Source organism: Pimephales promelas, chromosome 14, assembly GCF_988280905.1.
Source record: "Pimephales promelas chromosome 14, fPimPro1.hap1.1, whole genome shotgun sequence".
In the NCBI taxonomy this organism is placed as follows: domain Eukaryota; kingdom Metazoa; phylum Chordata; class Actinopteri; order Cypriniformes; family Leuciscidae; genus Pimephales; species Pimephales promelas.
The window spans coordinates 478991-504219 of NC_142782.1; the positions used below are offsets into that span (position 1 = coordinate 478991).

General features: G+C 45.4%; 2 protein-coding genes across 4 annotated transcripts in view; one reads left to right on the plus strand and one right to left on the minus strand.

The window, feature by feature from the left end:
- The window catches only part of cacna2d3a (calcium voltage-gated channel auxiliary subunit alpha2delta 3a), a 75590-nt gene that overhangs the window by 43278 nt on the left and 7083 nt on the right, over nucleotides 1-25229 (plus strand). For all 3 annotated transcript variants that reach the window (XR_016146431.1, XM_089119216.1, XM_089119217.1), the window contains 2 exons: nucleotides 158-279; nucleotides 10943-11020. Coding sequence is in view for 2 of the 3 variants with exons in the window: in XM_089119216.1 (XP_088975342.1) it covers nucleotides 158-279; nucleotides 10943-11020 (200 nt within the window). In the remaining variant the exon portion in view is untranslated. The remainder of the gene's footprint in view (nucleotides 1-157; nucleotides 280-10942; nucleotides 11021-25229) is intronic.
- lrtm1 (leucine rich repeat transmembrane protein 1) lies at nucleotides 10747-20970 on the minus strand. The gene is made up of 3 exons (XM_039674889.2): nucleotides 20340-20970; nucleotides 16543-17136; nucleotides 10747-14144 (listed from the first exon to the last, which is right to left on the minus strand). The coding sequence occupies exons 1-3, from the start codon at nucleotides 20344-20346 to the stop codon at nucleotides 13666-13668; spliced, it is 1080 nt and encodes a 359-aa protein (XP_039530823.2). The 5' UTR covers nucleotides 20347-20970; the 3' UTR covers nucleotides 10747-13665.

A 25229-nucleotide genomic window follows, 5' to 3' on the forward strand; every position in this document is an offset into this window, starting at 1 on the left:
GAACTACCCTTTTGGAAATTAAAGCCTGTTAACCTTCTTCATCGTCTTCATCATCTTTGTGTTATCCGTGTGTTTATTCTCTCCCTCACAACCTGTGACAATTATTAGTTCAGCATCCCTCTTATAATGAGGTAATGTGTGTGTTGTGTGTTGTAAGAGACTTCCTGACAGCAGAGGATAAGGAGTTGGTGTTCAGTGCTGATCATTTCCCTCTGTGGTACAAGCGGGCGGCTGAACAGGTGCCCGGCACCTTCGTCTACTCCCTGTCAATCAACCAAGGTGATTATACACACAAAACAGGCCGTTTAAATAAAGCAGCGACCCCATCAGTCTGCACCTTTGCTTTTATTTACTAAAGTTACTTTATTCCAGCATCACATTTCTAGATCAAAGTTATTGAAATGTACTGTTTTTCAGAATAACCGCTTACCACATAACTAGCCTAAAACATAACTGTACTTATTATTATATAGATCAACCCTTTAAAGGTGCAATACCTAAGATTTTTGCTATAATATATCCCAAAATCACAAGGCCAGTGTTATATATTTAGTAAAGATGATAATTCACAATATTCCAAATGTTTCAAACAATGTTTAAATCGCGAGAAAATTGAGATTTTAACCAAGGAAACGGCACGTGTCAGCAGGGGTGAGCTGGGAGTCGCGAGTCAATCGCATCATATCCGCTTACCTCGGTTTCCGCTCTTACTACGTGTAGTCCTGGACAAATGCGGTAGTTGTAGTTGTGCGTTAGCGCCTATCAAACGGCAGCTTGTTTCGCGCATTTGTTATGGAATGGAGCACATATATTCTTTTCATTTATTCTCGGAATGTGAACTGTTGGCTGTAAAGGGGGTCGCACACCGGACGAGAAGCGCCGCGTCACGTTTAGGACAACTCCAGTAACATTATCGAACACCGGACGCGCACTTTCTCATCAGTGTATGGCCAGCAATATTGTTATGTTTAATGACAGAAAATGAAGATAATGTCTGTTCTATGTTATTGTACTGTACAATTAAATACAATCGTTGCTGAGTCTGCATTCTGAAAACTTTACCTCAGAGCATCCGTTCACAGAATGAATTGAGAATCTCACGTGAAAAATCTAATAATAATCAGTAATTGTCATTCAAGCAGCTGATTTCTGTAAATGACTGCAAAACTAAATGCATAGATATTGCAGCATAGGGCAAAGTCAGGATCCATTAGCAACGGTTTGAGGCAAAAATAATTACAATTTTATATAAAACTATGTAAATGGCGCTCTGTGGCGCAGCAGGGTTTTGAACACGGTCCTGAAACGTTGCTGGGCGCCGCGGACAGACGCCGAATGGCGCCGCCGGTATGTGTACACTTATAGATAATAATGTGTTCGAATAATTATGTGGTGCAACGCGGCGCTGCAGCTTCTCGTCCGGTGTGCGACCCCCTTAACGTTAATTTTGTGAAACTGTAGCTGTGGTTGAATACTTACACGACATGAAAAGATGTGTCAAATGTACATTGCAGACATCCCAAGTCTCCCGGATCTCCCGCCTATTGATAGCGTTTCCCTGATGCCCGCAAATTAGTTCAAATCTCCCGGGATATAATGTTAGAGCGAGACATACTGCGCGCATAACATACAGCGCGCTGCGCGTGCACTGTACAGAGGGAGAGACTTTGCGTTTGTGCCTCGCGAACGCGAAAGTTAGCCTTCCCTCCCACCCCCACAATCTTGTTATCGAAATATACCTCCCGGAAATGAATTCTTGCAGGTTGGGATAACTGACATTAAATTGATTTTTTATTTTTATAAAGTTACCAAGGAGGGCCAACCACGTCAACTCCTTGCGAGAGACCTGCCCCTTCAAACCCTCTCCACCATAGCTTCGTCCAGTGACTCGTACAGTAACATCTGTGATAACTAATTTACTTTTAAACCTGACTTTTCTTGCACGGTTATTTCAGTTTAATGAAATACAAGCATGTCATTAAACGCAACGTTTATAGAAATCGAACTTTACCTCATCCATGACAACTAATTTTCGATTCCCGTCTGACTGATTTATCCACGGTGGAGTTGAAAACAACAGTTCCCATCATTCCGCGTTCCTCCACGGCGTCATCAAGCAAAGCCGTTGTTGTTGTTTTGAATGTAGCGCCCTCTAGCGGCATCTAGATCTTAGGTATTGCACCTTTAAAGAAACTGATTGTTTACAGTTTAATGAAAGTAACCCCATAATTCATGGGGCAAAGAAAAGGTTGGATACAAGTTCTTTACAGTGAATATGAGCAGGAATGAGAGGATGTGTCAGTATTGTGTTTTAGGGGGCTTTCACTGGCAGTTTAGTTCGGGACGGCGTGCGCTTTGCATGAAAAATGTGCTAATGTGAACTCTGTCACGTGACCCGCGTGTGCACTGGGACCAACTGGAGGAGGCGGTAATCCATCCGCCGGACACTGAAGCCTCACGGGAGCCGCCATTGTAGCTTCTCCTGCTTCATTTTGGCGTCACTTTGACAGCGAGTAACTTTACATCTGAGGCGTCCAAAGATTTAATTTGTCCATTATTTTTTTCTAAAGAAACACGATAATTTATTTATTTAACTTCATTACCTAATATCTTACCCTATGGCCCCGTAGAAGCAGTTTTTGTAAAAATAGGCTAACGATTGCATCATAACGAAGCGACTGGATCGTTACTAATAAACTTTGTGTTAACTTAATTCTTCTGTTTCCATCGGTCGGCTTGCGCACAAAAACCATACTTTTCTCCTTAGTAAAGGCAAAATGTAAAAATGACCTTATTAATGTGTGTGTTCTTTCATGTCAAATACGTAAATGTAATCAATTACTTCAATCGATTGAATACTATGGACTATAACCAATCATATGCTGTCCACATCAGCTAAACATCTCTACACGGCACAGGGGACGTTCATTCACTCACACTGATTAATGCTTCTCAGAGGACCATACATTTATTTACACGACAATTGCATGAAGTAACCATAAATAAAAAATACAGGCAATATTATGACAAAAATAACATTGATGATTGTTGCTCTTGATATTATAATAATGATAATTAAAGTTGAATACATGTTTGGGGAAACATCACGACACATTCTGTACAGACAAAACAAACGAAGAACAATTATTGGATTCGTTTATTGCTTTTTACGCATTAGAAAATCAAACGTCTATTCAGACAGGGAATAAATGATATACAGAAAGTGAGGAAGAGCGTTCCCCTTCATCACTGACGTCCACAAATCTCCTCACACTGAACACTCTTATCACTGATGACAAACGCCTCTGATTGGCCAATGCATTCATGAGCTCAACAGAAGTGTGTGTTGTGATTGGTTGTAGACACTTCTAATGTAGTCCATTAGTTTCTGACGGTCAGTAATGTTGTGCTCATGAATCGTCTGCTCCGGGTCCCAGAATACACTGGCACGAGATTCGCTTGCATTTTAATTAGGGCTGTGAAGCGATTAATCGCATCCAAAATAAGTTTGTGTTTACACAATATATGTGTGTATAATTATTTTGTATATTTAAATACATGCATGTATATATTTAAGAAATATTTGCATGTGTACACTGTGTATATATTTAGTTAAAATTAATATTATACATAAATATACATTTTTGATATATTATTAACACATTTTTCTTAAATATATACATGCATATGTGTGTATTTATAATTACAACACATATATTATGTAAACACAAACTTTTATTTGGATGTGATTAATCGTTTCACAGCCCTAATTAAAATGTTTCTTTTTAATGCGCGATGATTAGAAAAGCGAATACTGCAATGATTGGACATTGATCATGAGATGAGACGACAGTACGGGACTGTGTGTAACACACGTCATCTCTTCAGTTTTATTGACACGACTGGGAGAAGCGAGACGGAGGAGAGAGTGAGGTGACCTAACGTTCACATTTACTTCCACAAAGAAGAAACATTTATAAACAGACATTAGGCACTATAAATCTGTACAAGAAAAACTGTAAAATTAAAAAAAAACATTTGTTCTATCTTTTATAATACAGTTTATCATAGTGTGCTGTAGTTGACGGAGGTTAAAGTTATGTTTAATTATTCTTATTTGAATAATTTGACAAAATAATTGGATGAAGCCAGTGTTAGCTAACAGTGTTCCTCCTCGCCCGTATAGTGCCGGCGTCACGACACTTTAATGACGGACTGGACATCTGGAAACTACGGAGGCGTATTGCATTCACTTGAAGAAAAAAAAAATCTACTCTGTTTTTCTGAATTAATGAGTTAATTTTTCATGAGAAAAAAAATATTTTGCTCTGTTTTTCTGAATTAATGAGTTAATGCAGAAAACAGAGCAAAAAAAAAAAAAAATTCCATGAAAAATTAACGTCTCGGTTACGTATGTAACCCTCGTTCCCTGAGTAGGGAACGGAGACGTTACGTCAGAAGTGACGGAGATTGGGGGTTTCGCATAGAAAGCCAATCCTCTTCGAGTATTTAAAAACGAGCCAATGGCATGCAATGCCTTGGGGCTGCGGAAATTTGCATAGCGTACTCCGCCCTACTCCGTGAGTATAAAAGGAGGAAGTGAACGCAACCGCAGTATGTCTTCGCTGAGGAGCCAAGACTGAACTCGGCGTCTACCCAGCGATACAGCAGAAGTGGCAGGGAGACGTAACGTCTCCGTTCCCTACTCAGGGAACGAGGGTTACATACGTAACCGAGACGTTCCCTTTCGTAGTCACTTCGAGTTACGTCAGAAGTGACGGAGATTGGGGGTCTGTGCCATCACGCCATCTTCAAGCTGTCTTCCAGTGCCCTGCGAAAGACTGAACCCCCGAGCCTTACCTCTTTTTTTTTTTTTTTTTTTTTGGGGATCCGACTTTGACACAGGATTACCAAGGTACACTGGGAAACATATCCCGAAGGGGACATGCTACCAGCTGCCTACCGAAGGGAGGACTTATGAATACACATATGGCCACATAGGAACGCATATGGAACACTGGAGTACCAACCGCAGGTGGCTACTGATTTAAACTCCAGGGGTGGCAGATGGCTTGCCAAGGGAAGACACATGCTCAGAGAGGCTTACAGTGGATAATACACATGAGACGGTTACCATGGGGAACCGTGCGCATGGAGGCACCTAGCTAGCATCCAGAGCAACGCAGTGGTGCCCGCATCGTCGGTGCTGGAGGACTCAAGACTTCAATGGAAGAACTGAGGAAATATCGCACTTATCCAGTCCGGGGAGTGGAGTGGCGAGCAAGCGAAGACACCTGAGCGGATCCAGAACTGGCCGAAACGAGTACGTGAGAGGATACCGGCTCAATTCGCAGATTATAGAATCTGGCGAAGGTGTTGGGTGTCGCCCAGCCTGCAGCTCTGCAGATGTCTGTTAGCGAGGCGCCGTGCGCTAAAGCCCAAGAGGAGGCTACACTCCGAGTGGAATGGGCCGTCACACCAAGGGGGCACGGAAGGCCTTGCTGCTGGTAAGACAAAGCAATGGCATCCACTATCCAGTGGGACAGCCGTTGCTTTGAGAGAGCCCTTCCCTTCTGGCTCCCTCCATGACAGACAAAGAGCTGGTCTGAGGTCCTGAAACACTGCGGTCTGTCGACATAGGTGCGGAGAGCACGTACCGGACAGAGCAGTGCCAAGGCTGGGTCTGCCTCCTCCGGGGGCAGCGCTTGCAGGTTCACCACCTGGTCCCGGAAGGGAGTGGTGGGAACCTTGGGCACATATCCAGGCCGGGGTCTCAGGATCACGTGAGAGTAAGCCGGCCCGAACTCCAGGCACGCTTCGTCAACGGAGAATGCGTGCAGGTCCCCCACCCTCTTGATGGAGGCCAATGCAACCAGGAGTGCTGTCTTCATGGACAGAACTTTAACTCTACCGATTGCAAAGGCTCAAGGGATGCCTCTGCAGAGCACTTAACTACCGAGAGGTCCCAAGAGGGTACGAGGGGAGGACGAGGCGGATGCAGCCTCCTCGCTCCCCTCAGGAACCTGATGACCAGGTCGTGCTTCCCTAAGGACTTACCTTCCACTGCTTCATGAGAAGCGGCAATGGCCGCGACGTAAACCTTAAGGGTGGAGGGCGACAGCCTGCGCTCCAACCCTTCTTGCAGGAAGGAAAGCACGACACTGATCGAACAACTCCGGGGGTCTTCTCCGCGAGAAGAGCACCAATTGACGAAGAGGTTCCACTTCAACGCATAAAGGTGTCTCGTGGACGACGCTCTTGCGGAAGTGATGGTTGCCGCCACCGCAGGTGGCAGCGAACTCAAACCTGCCTCGTCCCGTCCAGGAGCCACACGTGCAGCCTCCAAAGATCGGGACGAGGGTGCCACAGAGTGCCCCGTCTCTGAGAGAGTAGGTCTTGTCTCAGAGGAATAGGCCAAGGAGGTGCTGTCGCGAGGAGCATGAGATCGGAGAACCACGTCCTGGTGGGCCAGTAGGGGGCTACCAGCAAGACCTGCTCCTCGTCCTCCTTGATCTTGCACAACACCCGTGCAAGGAGGCTCACTGGGGGAAACGCATACTTGCGTGGGCCCCGTGGCCAGCTGTGCGCCAGCGCATCCGAGCCGAGAGTGCCGCGGGTCAGAGAATAAAACTGGGCGCAGTGGGACGAGTCCCGAGAGGCGAACAGGTCTATCTGTGCCTCCCCGAACTCGTCCCAAATCAGCTGGCCGACTGAGGATGGAGTCGCCATTCACCGGAGAGGGGACGGACCCGGGACAGCTCGTCGGCTGCCCAGTTCCGGTCTCCAGGAATGTAAACTGCACGAAGGGACCTCAGGTGCTTCTGACTCCATATCAAGAGGTGGCGGGCGAGCTGCGACAACTGGCGTGAGCGTAGACCCCCCTGGTGGTTGATGTACGCTACTGCCGTAGTGTTGTCTGAGCGGACAAGCACATGCTGGCCCTTGAGCAACGCTCGGAAGCGGTGCAGGGCGAGCCGTACTGCCAACAGCTCGAGGCAATTGAAGTGCATGAGGCGCTGGGCTCCTGTCCAGGAACCGGCGGCTGCATGCCCATTGCACATGGCACCCCAACCCGTGGTAGATGCATCCGTGGAGACGACGAGATGTCTGGAAACTCGCTGAATAGGGACACCTGTCCGTAGAAAGCTGAGGTTCGACCACGGGAAGAAGGTTCGCCGGCATGCCGGAGTCACTGGGACTCGGAGCGAGCCGCGATGCCATGCCCACCTCGGGACTCGATCGCGAAGCCACAGCTGAAGCGGTCTCATATGAAGCAAACCGAGCGGCGTTGCCGCGGCCGCGGATGCCATATGCCCCAGGAGCCTCTGAAAAAGTTTCAGTGGAACCGCACTCTTGCCCTCGAACTGACGAAGGCAAGCCAGCAGTGAGTGCGCGCGCTCGTTCGTGAGCTGCGCGGACATGGCGACCGAGTCTATCTCCATGCCGAGAAAAGAGATCCTCTGCACGGGGCAAAGTTTGCTCTTTTCCCGGTTGACCCGAAGGCCCAAACGGGCTAGGTGCCGGAGCACCAAGTCTCTGTGTTCGCAAGCTGAGCTCGAGAGTGTGCTAGTATCAGCCAGTCGTCGAGATAATTCAGGATGCGAACCCCGTGTTCGCGAAGGGGAACAAGGGCTGCCTCGACGATCTTCGTGAAGACGCGAGGGGACAGAGCAACCCGAATGGGAGAACGGCGTACTGATATGCCTGGCCCTCGAAGGCAAACCGAAGAAACGGTCTGTGTCGAGGTAAGATGGACACATGGAAGTACGCGTCCTTCAGGTCGATCGCTGCAAACCAATCCTGATACCGAACACATTCGAAATGCGTTTGGCCGTGAGCATCTTGAACGGTAGTCGATGGAGAGAACGGTTCAAAATGCGCAGGTCCAGGATCGGTCGTAACCCACCGGTCTTCTTGGGGACAATGAAGTAGGGGCTGAAAAACCCGGACTCCACCTCGGCTGGAGGGACCGTCTCGATTGCACCCTTCGCCAGCAGGGTCGCAATCTCCGCTCTCAGGAGTGGGGCATTGCCACCAACTATCGTGGAGCGAACTCCCCTGAAGCGGGGAGGAGACCGTGCGAACTGAATCGCGTAGCCGAATCTGATCGTTCTGATGACCCAGCGGGATATCCCGGGAAGCACTAGCCAGGCTTCCAGGAAGTGAGCCAACGGGGTCATGTGAACCACAGACGTCCCCCCGGAGGGGCAGCGTGGCGGGTCGACTGGCACGCGTGCAGGGATGACCCCGCTCGGATGCGTCGAAGCCCGCTCCCCGACGGAAGGGACCAGGGAAAGCGGAGCGTTCCACGGGGGTCCGTTCCGCCGGGGGTCTGGCGACAGAGGGGGAAGGGATTGGCGTAGCCCGGGGACGACACTCGCACCCTTCCGCACCCTCAGAGACAGAGAGGAATGTGTGGGCTGACGCACTGGAACGTCGAGCGCACTCATTCCAGTCTGTGGGCTCAGTGATGATGTCAAGTCTTTCTTAACCAACTCAGGGCGCTGCCCACCCGTGGGCGAGCAGCGGGATACTGAAAACGAAAGATTTTCCCCCCGGCCCTCCACCGGGGGCAGGAGGGGGCCTGCTCCCGCCTCCTGGGGAAAAACTCAACTCCATCACTGAGCAGCCCGTATCAGGATCATCGCTTACCTGGCGTTTAGCGGGGTGTGCGGCCTGAGGGGGCTGTGACGCCTGCCGGCGGCCTCCTCCACGCCGTGGCCCGGATGAAGGCTGCTGCTGGGGCGGGGCGGGAGGCAGGGGAGCCGCGGGGGGGCGTCCTCGGCGGCGAGCAGCGGGAGGCATCTGTGCCGACGACTGGGTGGAGGCAGCAGCTGGTCGTCGGGGCAGAACATGTTTGATTGCCTCCGTCTGCTCCTGGGCAGTGGAGACTGCTGGGCAAGAGTTCTCGACTGCACCGCCAAAAAAAAAAAAAAAAAAAAAAAAAGGCCAACCTGGGAGAGAAGGGCGTCGAGCAGACGAATCCGCTCAGCGCTCCGAGTGTCTGCCAGGTTGACGCTCCTGGACCACACTAGTGGCCATCACCTGACCAACGGCGCGAGCGGCCACTTTCGTTGCCCTTTTGGAGAGCAAGGTCAGTGGCGGACCGCAAATCTTCGAATGCCGTTGGATCAGTCCCGCCCTCGAGCATATCTCTGAGCATCTGCGCTTGCACAGTGCTCATCGCATGCAAAGCGGAGGCCGCCCGTCCCGCCGCTCTATAGGAACGCGCCGCCATGGCAGACGAGAACCTACAGGCTTTGGATGGGTGCCTAGGAGGACCACGGAGGAGGCGCTCCGTGGACACAGCTGTATCGCAACAGAACGCTCCAGCGGGGGCATCCCAGTGCACCCACGGGCGGCCCCACCATCGAGGGGGGAAAGGCGGGGGAGAGATCGCGCTCTCGAGTGGACAGAGGAGTCCCCCAAGAGCGCGATAACTCCGCATGCAGCTCGGGAAAAAAAAGGCAATGGAGTTGGCCGTGGCCTCGCGGCGGCAGCTTTGTCCAAAAACCAATTATCCCTCCGTGAGAGATCGGGGGAGAATGGAGGTTGCCACTCTAACCCAATACTCCCAGCGGCTTGAGACAGCATGCCGTCAGCTCGGGATCCGACACGGGCAGCGCTGGCTCTCCCGAAGGGGGCAGTGCAGCCGCATCCTCATCTCCCGAGGACTGTAGCCCGCCTAGTGATGCTGCGATCGACATCACATCATCATCTGGAGCGCTGCTCGAAGCAGCCGGTACCACTGAAGAGGCAACCGACTGAATCGAACTAACGCTCGCTGGCTCACGCACTGAGGCGGGAGGTGTGGCCCGAGAAATCGTCGGGGCTTTATCCAACACCGTCACCGTTAATTCGCCGGGTCCCCGGTCGACGGGCCCCCTTTCGTGAAGGAAGCCGATCGAGTAAGGGGGACCGGGGCTCTCACTCTAGTGAGATTTTTTTTTTTTTTATATATAAAAATATATATTTTATATATAAAATATATATATATATACATATCTTTATATATATATATATATATATTATTTTTTTTTTTAACCTCAGTGTGGAGATGGTCATGTCCCCATGGCAGGAACATGAGTCATCCACGAACGCTGCTGCTGCATGCTGAATGCCCAGGCATACAGAGCAGCGATCGCGACCATCAGATGACGACAGAAATCGACCGCATCCAGAAGAACACGGGCGAACCGTCTTTAAAAAGACGTGCCGCGTGTAGCTCTTTTACAGAGAGGAGGAAATTCACTCTTTCAGCGCTGAGGCGACCAGGGAGAAGCGCAAAGTCTGGCAGACCACTGCACAGATCGCAGGCAATGCAGAAACTCGCTGGGTACCGCCGTCACACCAACACTGAAGAGGACGCTCGTCTCGAAGAGTCTTGTAATAGCTTTCAGGAGTGAAGAGGTTCTCTTGGCTCCTAAGCGAAAACATACTGCGGTTGCGTTCACTTCCTCCTTTTATACTCACGGAGTAGGGCGGAGTACGCTATGCAAATTTCCGCAGCCCCAAGGCATTGCATGCCATTGGCTCGTTTTTAAATACTCGAAGAGGATTGGCTTTCTATGCGAAACCCCCAATCTCCGTCACTTCTGACGTAACTCGAAGTGACTACGAAAGGGAACTAATTAATTCAGAAAAACAGAGCAAAAAAAAAAAATTCCATGAAAAATTTTTTTCTCATGAAAAATTAACTCATTAATTCAGAAAAAATAGAGCAATTTTTTTTCTCATGAAAAAAATTAACTCGTTAATTCAGAAAAACAGAGTAGATTTTTTTTCTTCAAGTGAATGCAATTCGTTGGAAACTACGTTCATTTGTAGCAGAAAACGATATGAAATCTTCAGATAAACACAAAAAACGCAGTGGCAGAAAGGGTCAGCGCTGTCTGTTCTGCACTGATGGTCTGATGTGTGTGTGTGTGTGTGTGTGTTTCAGCGTCTGAGAACAAGAGTGTCGTGTACGCCAGCGGCACCATTCCTCTGCTGGACGAGAGAGAGTCGCCCATCGCTGCAGGTACAGCACACACACACACACACATCACGGCTGATCTTAGAGGACGCCCTCCGTCGGGCGCTGTGTTTCTGAGGGTTAAACACATGAGCAGAGCAAGAGAGACGCTAGACAAATGAAGGGAAATAAAATAACGCAGAGAGAGAGATGTCAGAACATACGCCTGGAGGAGCACACACACACACACACTCATGCACAAGTGATTCATGTTATAACTGACAGAGAAATGAAGTAGAACAGACAGATTTTCACCCTCTACTGCTCATGATTCAGTGTTTTGCTGGAGCACACACACACACACACACACACACACGACTAAAATCATGTTCTATATAGAATTTCATGCTGTTTATTTTATAGATTTTAAATTCTATGTATCTTCTACTTTATTCTTAGGCTGCAATATCAAGCTCTAATAAATATAAATTGAACATAGAAATATTACAACATGTCTCCACACATACACACACACACACACACGTTACACAGTTCTGACTAAATGAAGGTTCTGGCTCAGTGAGTGTTGGTTGATACAGAATAATAATAGAAAGCACATGTTGTTTCTCAGTTTCACGTGCTCATGATAGCACACACACACTCTAATGCAGCCTGACAGAACGCTCTTGTGTAACTGGGACATTTGTGTGCGTGTGTGTCCTCCACTTTACAGAATATCTATAATCAAAACTGATTTCAATTGCTTGACATTAAATTCATATTTATTGAGATTCTGCTAGTGTGTGTGTGTATGTATGGAGTGCAAATGCTCCGCTTTCCCTTCACTGGTTGATTTTAAATGGTTGATTGACTGAAGATTTTTAAAGAATGAATATTCAGTATATTCTCCATTTAAAACAGGTTTTATGATAATATAAAAGAATGAGCACTAGATGTGCAGTGTGTGTAGTGTGTATATCATGTCAGCTTTCCCAGCGTGTATCACGTCAACTAACCAATTATTGCTCGGCTGTGTGTGCGGATGTTATATAACGCAGATCAACCCTTCATATGCACGTTTATATAATCTTGGATATTCCAGCGTTTCCCAAGAGCTCAGAATCTCGTTGGGTTTCTACCTGAATATTTACAGTGAGGCTTATACAATATATATATATATATAACACTTAAGACACTGATATTAGGATCTGCCTACATGATGACCATATTATGAACTGATAAGGCAATACATTTAATAAATTAGGCAGAAGACTGTAAATGAAACATTTCAATCTGGTATAGTTTATATGGAAATACTAAGTCATTTCTGCTATTAAAAAACCCAGTCGACTCCTGTATTAAACATAAACAATTGAAACGCTTCTTTTAACTGCATTTATAGATGTGTTCACATAAATCTTTGGCCTCACTAAAGCTCAGAGGAATTGACAATGTTCATTAGTGTACTGACACGACACACACGATAGAGACACCAGAGACTGTACGAGGGCAGGGAAACGGACACACTCGGAGAACTGAACTATGTGACAGTGTGTTTGTGGCCAGTTTACAGAACTAATCACAAGCTATGTGTTTCAACTAGACCGATGGTACACGTGCAACAGACTACGATATTTGACTTAGTAAACCCAGAAAGCAACTTTGCATTTTAAAGCTGCCCAAACGCAGCCTGATGTCTTGGCTAAAACAACGCGGAATTTGGGCTGTCAGTGAAAATGACGTTTAACCATCGCCCACGAATAGACTAGTCCTCAATTAGATCATATGTAATAGAAATGAAACCAAACATCTTGTAATAACTGTTGACTTTGCTTACATGACGGAAAATCATACATCTTGCGAGTTATTTTGGCAATAATGACATGATTTAAATAAATTATTAAAAATAAATAAAATATTTAAAGTTCTACACTATTTTTAATAATAAGTAATGATTGGTCATCACGTTTCAGTAGTAAAGTGTGTTGATCTTTCAATTAAGCCATTATGAACTTATAAAATGTGTGTGTCGTGTTTTTCATGACAAAAAAGTTGCCGAGCCCAGAAATTAAAAAAAGAACCAAAAAAATAAAATATATGAATGAGACCGTGTGTGACGGGAAACGGCATTTGTTCGCCTTCAAACCAGTGTGAACTCGAGAGAGAGCTTCAATAAAACATGGTTGGCTATGCAGATGAAATGAGCACTTTAAACTGGTTCTACATGACTAAAGAAAACTGTGGCGTTCCTTTTCACCAACGTCGGGAAACTTCTGACCCACAATGCACTGGGGGAAATATAATCTGCCTTGAAGCTGTCGAAAGACCAATAAATGGGGATATCCGAGTGCAGGTAACATGGAGAAAAAAACACATAACCTACAGACACTAACAATACACAGCTTAAACAACGTGACATGTAGTCTCGTAATGTGTGTTCGCTTGGATTGACGAAGAGCCAACTGCCTTTTTGCCAGAAGAATCACCTATTGTTTCTAGAAATGTGTGCGTTTGCCTGAAAATGCAGTTCTTCTAGCCTCATTGAAGCATATGCTATCTTGATCATCCGTCTTGCCCCTTTAGGTAGGAGTTGTGTTTGCATATCTAGAGAAATAGCTGCCCGGGGACATCGCCAGTACGGTGCCGAGTGCACTCGCCTCGAAGGAACTTAGATACACCACTGTGGAGTGTGTCCTTCATGTATCTTCGCATCACTCCAGCGGTTCCTTCTTCTCCTCTCTTTCAATGTTTTTCCGCTCTTCTACTACACCCGCTTCTTTGGCTTTCTGCTTCAGCTCTCTTTGATACTTGGCGTTGATTGCAGCATACGCACATCCGTACACAGCTGCCGCCAACATCATCAAGCACACGATGCCACACACCACTCCTGTGATGACCACGGTGGCGATGGCGTGCCGGTAGTTGGCAGGCCGGGGTCTTTGCTTGGGCTCACACTCGGGCAGGATCCCCTCTCCCGGCGGGCTGAAGTCGCTCCCGGACGGAGCTCGAGGGCTCGGGTGAAGCGGTCCGCTGAGCGCGCGGTGCTTGCCGTCCAGGTAGTGGATGTTGGCGAACAGGTAGCTGTAGCTGGTGATCATGCAGGAGTGGAAGAGCTCGTAGGGAATGTGCCGCAGGTCTCGGTCCAGCATGAGCTGAGGCTGGACGCACGTGATGCTGTCCACCACTCCACCTGAGAAAACAAACACATATTAATGGTGGAGAATGCGGGCATCTTCACTGTATGTAAGGCCCAGGGCTGCTAAGCAGAACATCCCTGTGAGGAGCGAGCCGTGCGCTAACGACACTGAACAAGACAGTGTAGGCTTATAGTAGTGGAATTTTCCCTGTAATATATTCATGACAAAAATTAATTTCCACCAGACCCATCGTGAGCTAATAAGTACATACATGATTTGATGTATGTGTGATGCTTGTTTTATTGTGAAAAAGTTTATTTGTAGAATCATTGCCAGTATTAAATATATAAATTATATAAATTTATGCAACTCTGTTAATTGCATAAACTTTTTTCCAATTGTTTTAAAGGGTTAGTTCACCCAAAAATGAAAATTAAGTCATTAATTACTCACCCCATGCTGTTCCAACCCCGTAAGACCTTCGTTCATCTTCGGAACACAAATAAAGATATTTTTGATTGAATTTGAGAGCTGGATCAGTCCTACATAGACTGCCTAAGGGACTGCCTCTTGACGGCCCAGAAAGTCATTAAAGAAAAGGTTTGAATATTCCATGTGCCTACAGCGGCTCAATTATAAGTTTATCAAGCGACGAGACTACTTTTTGTGCGAAAAAAACATAAATAACGACTTTATTCCACTATTCCATTACTTCCTTATGGGCGCATGCGCGAGAACTGAGACGAGGACGTTCTCATTCGTCTACTTCTTGTTACCGACTGCTCACCGCTTAGGAGTTTTACCGCCCCCTACCGTATAAAATGATGATCCATATATAAGGCGCTCCGGATTATAAGGCACACTGTCGTTTTGTAATGGAATAGTGGAATAAAGTCGTTATTTATGTTTTTTTTCGCACAAAAAGTAGTCTCGTCGCTTGATAAACTTATAATTGAGCCGCTGTAGGCACATGGAATATTTAAATGGAATATGGAATATCCTTTTCTTTAATGACTTTATGGACCGTCAAGAGCCAGTCCCTTAGGAAGCCTATGTAGGACTGATCCAGCTCTCAGATTCAATCAAAAATATCTTTATTTGTGTTCCGAAGATGAACGAAGGTATAACGGGGTTGGAACAGCATGGGGGTGAGTAATTACTTAATTTTCATTTTTGGGTGAACTAACCCTTTAATGACTGAAGATATGTGTTTGCGCGTCATTTTGTGCCAAGGAAGTACAAACCAGGGTTGATGTTAATGGAGGCCTGAGCCAAGCAAAATGAACAAAAATGCCCCCGAAATTCAAGATAAGGGTTCAAATGGAGGGATTATTGTCAGAATTTTGCTTCAGTCCCTAGTAGTTTAATTTTATAATTTATACATTTATGTTGGCTTTTACATTGAACATTATGCAATTGCTGTGTAAATACATGTACGCCGCTGTTGAGCAGCATGAAATATACTGTGTGAATAAATAATTTACTCTAGGTTGATAATTTACTCTAGTAATACTCTGAGGTTGATATCTTTAAAAATGAGCTTTCAGTAAGATTTTGATTAGGCGCAGTACCAAACATCTCCACTAGATAAAATTTGCTTCCCATTCATCTCCAATACGCTTATTTTTGACCACAAAGAATACAAGTATCTCTATTTTTTTTCAGGACCATTGAACTTTTTTGAATCATGTCAATGAGATTTTTTGTGTTCACATAGCAAGTGCTAAAACCTTCACCAAGTTTTGTAAATTAGCCGCACAGCAACAGAGGGTTAAATTTGTCAATTGGTATTTGACTTGAAAGACAAGATACTCTTAATAAAGAAATTACAAAGATAAAAAAATGTCCCTGGAAACAGTTCCAGGGGAAAATATTTAGCCTGATTTCTGATGTGAAGCAGCTTCAGGCTGTCGAAAGGCTGACCTAATGCAAATAAAAATATGCTTTTTCTTACTAACTAATGTTAACAAATCATTTTCAGGAAAAATAAATAAATAAATGAGGAAATAAACTTCAGGCCGCCCCATGCTCCTAGTAATAGAAGTTCAAAAGAGACATGATGCAAGACTGATGCAAAAACTTGTTCCATGGTCTGTTGACTAAAGGGCAAATCCACGAAGCTCTAACAGGTGTGGCCCAAATCCGGAGCAGCTGCATGAAACTGTGTGTCAGATGATCTACCAATCCCATTGTGAGATACGCAAAGCGATTAACTCATCCTGGCAAAACAGGGTGCTCAAGCTAAACTTCACAAAGAGCATACCATTAGCTTTATTTTCTGTGATAGGAAATCAGAAATTATTCTGACAATTTAGGGTGAAATAAAATTAGGTGAAAAATTTAGCACAATGTAGAAAGATTCTTATGATTCTTAAAGACTAGCTCTGTTTGATTGTTTTTGTTTTGTTTTTTAAAATGAAGACTCTATCGTGGATTTGAGGGTTTAGTTACCTTTGAAAGCAAACATCTCCAGCCATAGCTTGAGTCCTATCATATTACAGTCACATCTCCAAGGATTGCCCTTCAGTTGCAGAACTTTCAGGTTTCCCAGAGCCTCCAGGTGTATACGCTCCAGTTTAGTCAGCCGATTGTAATGGAGAGACAGATGGGTAAGATGGTGGAAACTCTCAGCAAAAGCGGCAGGTAGACCACCGATGGTGTTATAGGACAGGTCCAATATGGTTAGGTTTCTTACTGAAACCAGAAGACGCCGGTCCAATTCCCGGATAGAGTTATTGGCCAGGCTGAGGACCTTCAAGCTTCTGAGTCCCAGAAGGGCACTGGTGGAGAGCATTGTGATTGAATTGTTGGCCAGGTCCAGAATTTTAAGTTGTGGCGTCTCTCGAAAGGACATGGAGCCCAGGCCTCGGAGACGGTTGTTTTGGAGATACAGCTCCAGGGTGTCTTGATTGAGTTGACGTGGAACATCATAAAGACCTCGTCCCCGGCAGTCCACCACTTTGGTGTGAGTGTCACACAAGCACTCCTTGGGGCAAGAGGAGGCCGTCTGGAGTAATAACAGGCTGGATAATGCAAAGACCACACCTGGTGAAGACATAGAGAAATGGACCGAGTTACCATTGCATTCATTTAGCTTCACACGAATAGTCTATTAACTACGATGACACAATCATCATAGATAAACTAGTCAAAAGTAGTCTCTAACAATTCAAATTAAAAAACAAAATGTCCCAATGCGCTCTGCTACCCGGTGTTCTTTAAAAAGCTAGTAACCTACAGTGTACTATGTAGTCCCGTTTTCAAGCACTTGTAATCTGGATTTGGCTGTCTATGATATATTTAAAGTTGAATATATACTGTAGTACATCCAGCTTTACCTGCATTCCTACCCTCACATAAAACAATATATAATATACTGTATAGCAAAGTTTGGCTTTGTGATTGTTTATATCGTTGCAAAATATATAAAGTTTCATATATACATACAGTATATCCAGCTTTACTGCATGCATACATGCAGTATTTCTCAACTGCTTGATTGTTTATTTCATTGCAAAATGTAATAATATTTTAGACATGGATAATATGTGATTGCAATTCATAATAGAGGGTACATCAAGGGTAAGAGCAAGGTTTATTTCTATAGCACATTTACAACAACACGATTGCTGACCAAAGTGCTGCACGTCAGACATAATGCAAAATCTAACCAAATAATAGCATAACTCAAAGTTTCCATTCAAGATTTTGTTTCACATTGAGAGACTGGTTTGTGAAAGGAGACTTGAATGAGGCATCCTCCTCACATTCACCTGTCCATAGCTCCTTGGTCAAAAACCACGCTGAGACTGGTCGGAAGGAGTCTTCCTTTAGGATAGAGATTGATTTGGTCACAATGTTACGTTTTTGCCACTCTTTCAGTCAAACCTCAGGTTGATGCGTTGTCTTTTTCAGTGGCTCTTTCAGGGCCTACTCCCTGTTACTTGTACCACACGAGACATACATTAATTCAATGTCCCTCGTTTTATGTGGCACAGTGTGGCTAGAGTTTCAGGGCAGAAACTGTTTTACCAAGAGTTCGCCTTGCTCCAAGTGTTCCCGAGCAAGGTTGACATGATGGATGCATCTTTGACAAGCTTGGGGTCCTGTGCGACTGACATTGAGGCATAAGCCTCATAGCACATACATTGCCTGGAACTTTTCGACTATGTTCTTTGGTCTTTTCACGCAGGGATTTCGGATATCGACCTTCAGAACAGATTCAATCTCATAAACTCCCATGTTAATATGCCCAACTTTACAGCAGAAAAAACATGTTTACTGTCTGGTACCAAAAGTAGTTTTGGTCTATATAGCTAATTTTGCCCTTCACTAAAACGACTGATGTCACTGCTAGCCGTTTGTCTGCTGTCTGTTAGTGTCACATCACCTCAGCTAATCCGCCTCGCTGCATATTTTCGTTTATCCGGGAGTGATGCTGCCAAGATGGCGACGGCCGGCTCCGCCAACTTTGGGCTTCAAAAACGCTCTTCAGAAACACTACGAGTGACGTCACGCACACTACGCCCACACTTTTTTTTACAGTCAATGATACTGACTGACCAGTCATTGGGAGGGGTGGTGTGTGCCAGGAATGGAGGCTCCATCTTCATCGAACTCACAGGGATGTATGCATTCGTTCCTCTGATCGATATATGACTGTATTGCTCATAGACATCTAAACTCCCAGCAGGCAGCGAAGTCTTCGAGGGAGGCAGTGGCTCAGTGGTTCATGTAGGTTGTCTACAAACCGAAGGTCGGTGGTTCAATTCCCGGATCCTCCGGACCAAGTGTCGAGGTGTCCACGAGCAAGACACCTAACCCCAGCTGCTCCCGACGAGCTGGGCGGCGCTTCGTATGGGTATGGATGACACCGCTGTCGGTGTCTGAAAATACAAAATGTAAAGCGCTTTGGTGGCCAAGGCAGTCCATTTGCCATTTACCATTCAAGCAGCCATATTGCTAGTCCCAACAGAAAGAAGGCAACAAAGTGTAAATCTTGTTGATAGCACAGATGTGGCCCAATCTGCTGTAGTTTCCAAACTTGGTACCCGACTGACCCTGCTCTCGTAGGCTTGCGGGATGACGAGGTGCGAGCTCAATGTGTGGCTCCTGATTGGCTCACAGTTGAGAGTGCCTTGGTAATCTCCACAATGGCGCATGCACAGATCTCCTGTTTAATCAAGAGTGTCTATCTATCTATATCCAGGCTCAGTGTCTATGTTGAGGCAGTGGCAGCTGGTCATAAGGCTAGGTCCGTTTCGACCAGCACACTTCCCAGTTGGCCTGTAGATCCCACACACAAAGGGCAATGGGCCAACCAGCTGTTTGCTTGTTGTAGAGTCTGCTCAAAGCGATTGGATGTTTTCAAACAAAGTCTTATTGGGTTGTGAAGACCTTTGATTGCCCGAGGCAAACGAGCGCTCCGGCACGTCTAAAGGTGCTTCCCTGGAGACATTTGTTTGGCTCTCGTATGCTTTTTCCAGAGTTAACTCTCTGGAGGATTCCCCTCGAGCTTCTTGAGTTCTCTATCTGAGAAGGGATTGTTTCATTGCACTACATATATAAGTTACATAAGGTAGAATATATTTTAGTAACTTAAAGTAATTAACACTATAGGGATGTTACCAATCAAATAAATTAAGCATTAACAAAATCCCTCTTTACGCTGCAGAGGTGCATCTGGAGTGGATTTGAGATGCGTTTCCTCAGACTTTTTAATGGAAGGAGTGCATTTACACTACGCTACGATAAGTGCATAAACAATGTTTTGAAATCAATGTTGAAAAAATCAAATGATATGCACTCTGTGTCCAAACTTTGGCAGCAGTGGTGATACTCCAACATGCAAGACATCCGAGTCCGTGTTTCTCGAGCACCACAGCGAGACGTCGTGGACAGTTTGCTCTGAATGTTCTGCTGCCCTTCTTACGCAGACAGAAGCGGTGTTTGGACTGGATTTGTTTTCTAACCTGAAGGGTTGCTAAATTAAAGGCACAGATGTCAGACTAATGAGAACAGGGATGTCCCTCCATATTTTCAACCATGTTGAATGTTTACTTTTGTAGTTTGAAACTAGGAGCCTCTTAAAATGTTCAAATGAAAATGTAAAGGAATTAAATGTACAGTAATACCGCATTATCGATTTGACTGCACTGACTTTATAACTGAATCGACTTTCACATCAACATTAATGAGCTGAATATTGACACTGTCGTTTAATGTTTGTCGCTGTGGCGTGAGCTCACCTGTCATGGTTTCTAGCGGTTCCTCCGGTCAGCGTGTCCAGGGTTAGTCCAGCATGTCTGATCAGAGTAAAGCTCACAATCCCAGAAATAAGAAGTTGTGTTACTGGACGACAGTCATTTTCTTCTCCTGTGCCTCTTTCTATCTCTCTTCCGTTCTCTGTGTATGTGCATGTATGCCAGATCCGTCATGTTTTGCTTGGTATCATCTTCACATCTATTGCCTCATACATAACCACACTCACATAAAAACACACTCTCATTGTCGAGGGCTGCTCTCTCTCTCTCTCTCTCTCTCTCACACACACGCGCACACACACGCACACACAATGTTCTGTTGAACTGCTCTGACATCACTGAGTGTCCGCAGGCAGAGAACTGGCAGAGCGTGCCCTAGCATTTCTCTCGTTTCCTCACACACACTCGCGCGCGCGCACATGCCCGAAGCTCCTTCACCAGCTCACGCGGTGTTGCTCACATGCACACACTGCCTTCAGAAAGCACTGACCTCCTTTGCATTTCCAAACGCTATGCGATGTGCATTATCCTTGAGAAGCATCACAGCCTTCAGTGTGTGTGCTCTTCACTCGCTGTTTCAACTGATGAACACACACGGGCCCCAAACATTCAAGTTAACCAGAGAACTAACAGCAGAACATCACGACAGCCGGCTGGACGACACACTGAATAAAACTGCTGTAGAAACTGCTTGTAAATGTCATAAATAATGACTTGCTTTAATTTACAGATGGATATTTATATAGAGATTGATTGGTATTTTATTTTAGGTTCCCTGCTTTGTAAATCTCTCTCTCATTCCTTCCCAAACTGACCTTTCCACTACACACACATACACACACTAAACTACACTTGATCTGTCTGATATAAGCTCTGGTGTATTTATAGATCACTGTAGAGGCAGATCTGACAACATTTGTGCTATTACTGTTACATTGACATTTCCATTAGTTGTGCAAGTGGAAATTGTGTGTGTGTGAGGCTGCTCTGACCTTATGGGGAATCTTACACTGATGTTTTGAACGAGATAATGACTAAAACACATGGGCCATTCTGAAGGAGTCTGGAATTGAATGTATTTTACAGTGTTGCCTGAGGTCTACTGTAAAGGCTGTTCGATCGATGGCTTGATTTTGCCAATGTATAAACAGAAATGAATACTATGGAACAGAATGGCTGCCTGCGTGAGTCCTTGCATAACAAAAGCATCATATATGGTAGATCCGGCTTCAGAATGGCCATGTTTAGACGTTGGGGCTTGTTGTCTTCAGCTGGAGCGGGGCTGTAGTTTATGGTGGAGGGAATCAGGAAAGCAGCGGATTTAAGACAGGACCTGCGGGGGTCTGAAATGAAGAGAACTTTCACCTCTCATCATGATAAAAAGAAGAATGGCTTCAGCAAAGAAAGATGAATGTCTCAGCCAAGACCCCTTTAAAGGGCACCTATTATGCAAAGTCCACTTTTAAGTCCATAGTGTTTGGACATAAATGTGTGTTGGCAGTGTGTGTGAACACAATCACCCTACAATGATAAAAATCCACCCTCTCCTTCTATTTTAAAAATAAACAGCTTTGGAAGGCTGTAGACAGCTGACCTGTCGGTCTCGGTGACGGCACATCTCACCGCTGGTCTGAAGCAGATGGACCACAGCCCTGTGCCTCTCAGGTTTAAGGTCTGGTGCTGCCAGTTCACCCTGTTCCATCACCTCATCTGCCCTGAAAGCTGTGTGACGTCCCCTCTTCTGCAGTCCTGAAGATGGATGCCAAACATGCGTGAAAATTGCACGGGGGTATAATGCGTATTTGGCGTGCTGTCCGGGGGAGGGCTCCGAGCTGAGGTGAGACTGCTGAGTCTATATATACATGCTTTAATCATGATTGCTGAGTGCTCTCCTACCGTGTTAGTTATCTGATCATCCTTCTCCCGAACTTGTTAATGAAACATCATTTAATCATGATTGCTGAGTGCTCTCCACCCGTGTTAATTATCTGAACGTGCTTCTCCCGAACTTTGTTAATAAAACATCATTTCACGAGTTCACACTTACATACAATTATAGGGAATAAAGTATAATGCGTATTTGGCCTGCTATCCGGGGGGAGGGCTCCGAGCTCGGAATTCGGCTCGAACCTAGAGTAATCCCCCCAAAAAAGGCTAGAGAGCAGAGGACAGCCGCCGGACTAAAGACCCCCCAAATGAGTGCCGAGTTTGGCGGGCTGGCCTGTTAGACAAGCTGCTGGAAAAGAGGAAACGGGAAAAGAGGAAGGAAACTAAAAAGAGGAAAAATGAGTACTTGACCGGGAGATTTTCTCGTACTGCGTCGCTGGACGAAAGAGAAAATGTAAATGCTCTACCGGAAAGTTCTCACTGCGTCCGCTGTGGGACTGAGGCCTGTTGGGCAAAGAGGAAACTGAAAAAGTGAGTACTCGACCGGGAGGTTTTCTCACTCTGCGTCGCTGGACGAAAGAGAAAACATAAATGCTCGACCGGAAAGTTTTCACTGCGTCCGCTGTGGGACTGAAGCCTGCTTGGCAGAAAGAAAAAAGAGGAAAATGAGTACTCAACTGGGAGATTTTCTCACACTGCGTCGCTGGACAAAAGAGAAAATATAATTGTTGAACCGGAAGGTTCTCACTGCGTCCGCTGTGGGACTGAAGCCTATTAGGCAAAGGGGAAACTGAAAAGAGTTAAAGTGAATACTCGACCGGGAGGTTTTCTCACACTGAGTCGCTGGACCATAGAGAAAACATAAGTTCTGTACCGGAAAGTTCTCACTGTATCCGCTGTGGGACTAAAGCCTGCTTGGCAGAAAGAAAAAAGAGGAAAATGAGTACTCAACTGGGAGATTTTCTCACACTGCGTCGCTGGACGAAAGAGAAAACATAATTGTTCTACCGGAAGGTTCTCACTGCGTCCGCTGTGGTGCTGAAGCCTATTAGGCAAAGGGGAAACTGAAAAGAGTTAAAGTGAATACTCGACCGGGAGGTTTTCTCACACTGCGTCGCTGGACGATAGAGAAAACATAAGTGCTGTACCGGAAAGTTCTCACTGTATCCGCTGTGGGACTGAAGCTTGCTGGGCAGAAAGATAAGGAGGAAAATGAGCACTCAACCGGGAGATTCTCACACTGCGTCGCTGGACGAAAGAGAAAACGTAAGTTGACACCTGCTGACTGCTGACACCTGGAGGGGAGTGGGCGCTTAGAGCTGGCCTGGATCACCAGTTGAAGTTCCCTCAGGAGATCGCCATATCCTCCCTCCCGGCTGACGACCCTGCAGCCAGACCAAACGCACTGGTGGAAGTGCGGGAGGCAGCAAGGTGGTCTCAGGTGGTCTCACCTGTGCTTACAACTAATCCCCATTAACAAAGCAGTCTCATTAAGCATGCTGTTATTGGTTCTCTGAGCAGTGTGACATCCTCCTGCTCAGGTCCACACCGCAGTGTACGCCCCAGCGAGCTGTACACTGTTGTCCACACTCGAGCTGCTGTAGTGACATGTATCGCAAGCAATCCGGTGTTCTGTTTTTTGATGTAAGAGTGATCATTCTTCCTCTTTTGAAGGTAAAGCGTAGCAAAATATACATACATTTTGCATTTATGTCTGCGCAAATCATTTCACTCCAGACTGCTTTGTGAACAAGGGTCGTTTCAAAGGGACAATACGAAACAAAGTCTCCGGAGAGACGCTGGTCACGGCAGTAATGAAAGGGAGAGCGCACTTCATTGTTGTTTTACAGATATAAAGTTGACCAGTTTATTAAGCACCCCCTGGAAAGGCATGAAGTCGCTATATATATTTATATATTCGCTATATATTTGTTTCCTGTTAATTGTAACTAGTGTTTTTATGTTGATGATAATGAAAGGGAGAGAGCAAGTTTATGGATAACACTTTAAAACTGATCCGTTTTGTCTCGGGGTTCGCTACAACAGGCTTTCACTGAAGAAAAGAAAGATGAAACAGTTTTTGTGTTTCAAACTTCCAACTCACTTTTTGCGTCAAAAAGTGCCAATTTTAACATGCTATAAAATGATCTGTGGTTGATTTTGATGATTTTGAGCTAAAACTTCACACACACTCTGGGGACATCAGAGACTTATTTTACATCGTGTGAAAAGAGAATTACACCACCCCTTTAAACTTACACACACTCTTCTTGTTAAAGCTGATAGATGTAATGTTTAGTTTTTTATTGTTTTGTTCTTATCCCAGTATCATATGGAGAGACAACTACAACTTATAACTACACTCTTAGAAGAAAAGGTTCTATATAGAACCTTAAAAGGTTCTATCAGCGCTATGTATTTGGAACCCCTAAAAGGTTCTATACACTCTTAAAAAAAGGGTTCCTCTGGGTTCTATATAGAACCCTGGGGTTCCATACTTGGCCAATAGAACAATTTACAAAAAAAATGGTTCTATATAGAACCATTTTGGAGTTCCATATGTGAAGCGGGGGATGGAACCATTTTTGGTTCTAAATAGAACCATTTCTTCTAAGAGTGTAAGTTATCCATTGGTATTTTGATTTCCTGATAAGTGTAAACTTTGAGTTTGCTGTGAACACGTGTGTGTGTGTGTTTGTGCGCTAACCGGTGAGACACGACTCTGAGCTGTACACACAAACGGCTTATTGATTTTATAAAGCGGTTACTGCACATATCTGGCAGGGTTTCATAAGGGAAACACAGAACGGCAAACATTTAATAATTTATTTATGAGAAGAAATAAAAATTGTTTCTGCCAAGCAGTTCTCCGGGAGTGTTCAGCACAGTACTGAGGTCAGGTGTGTGTTCACTGAAACCTTACAACAACTTCGAATGCGTTTCAGTCTATCATTATCAGAACGATCTGTTTTATCATTTGCTTTGAAA

Bases quoted from the DNA above. Each gene is read 5' to 3' on its own strand.
- lrtm1 (XM_039674889.2), bottom strand. The intron at 14,145-16,542 runs GTAACTAAACCC...TTGTTTTCTCAG, and splicing joins GGAGATGTTTGCTTTCAAAG to GTGGAGTGGTGGACAGCATC.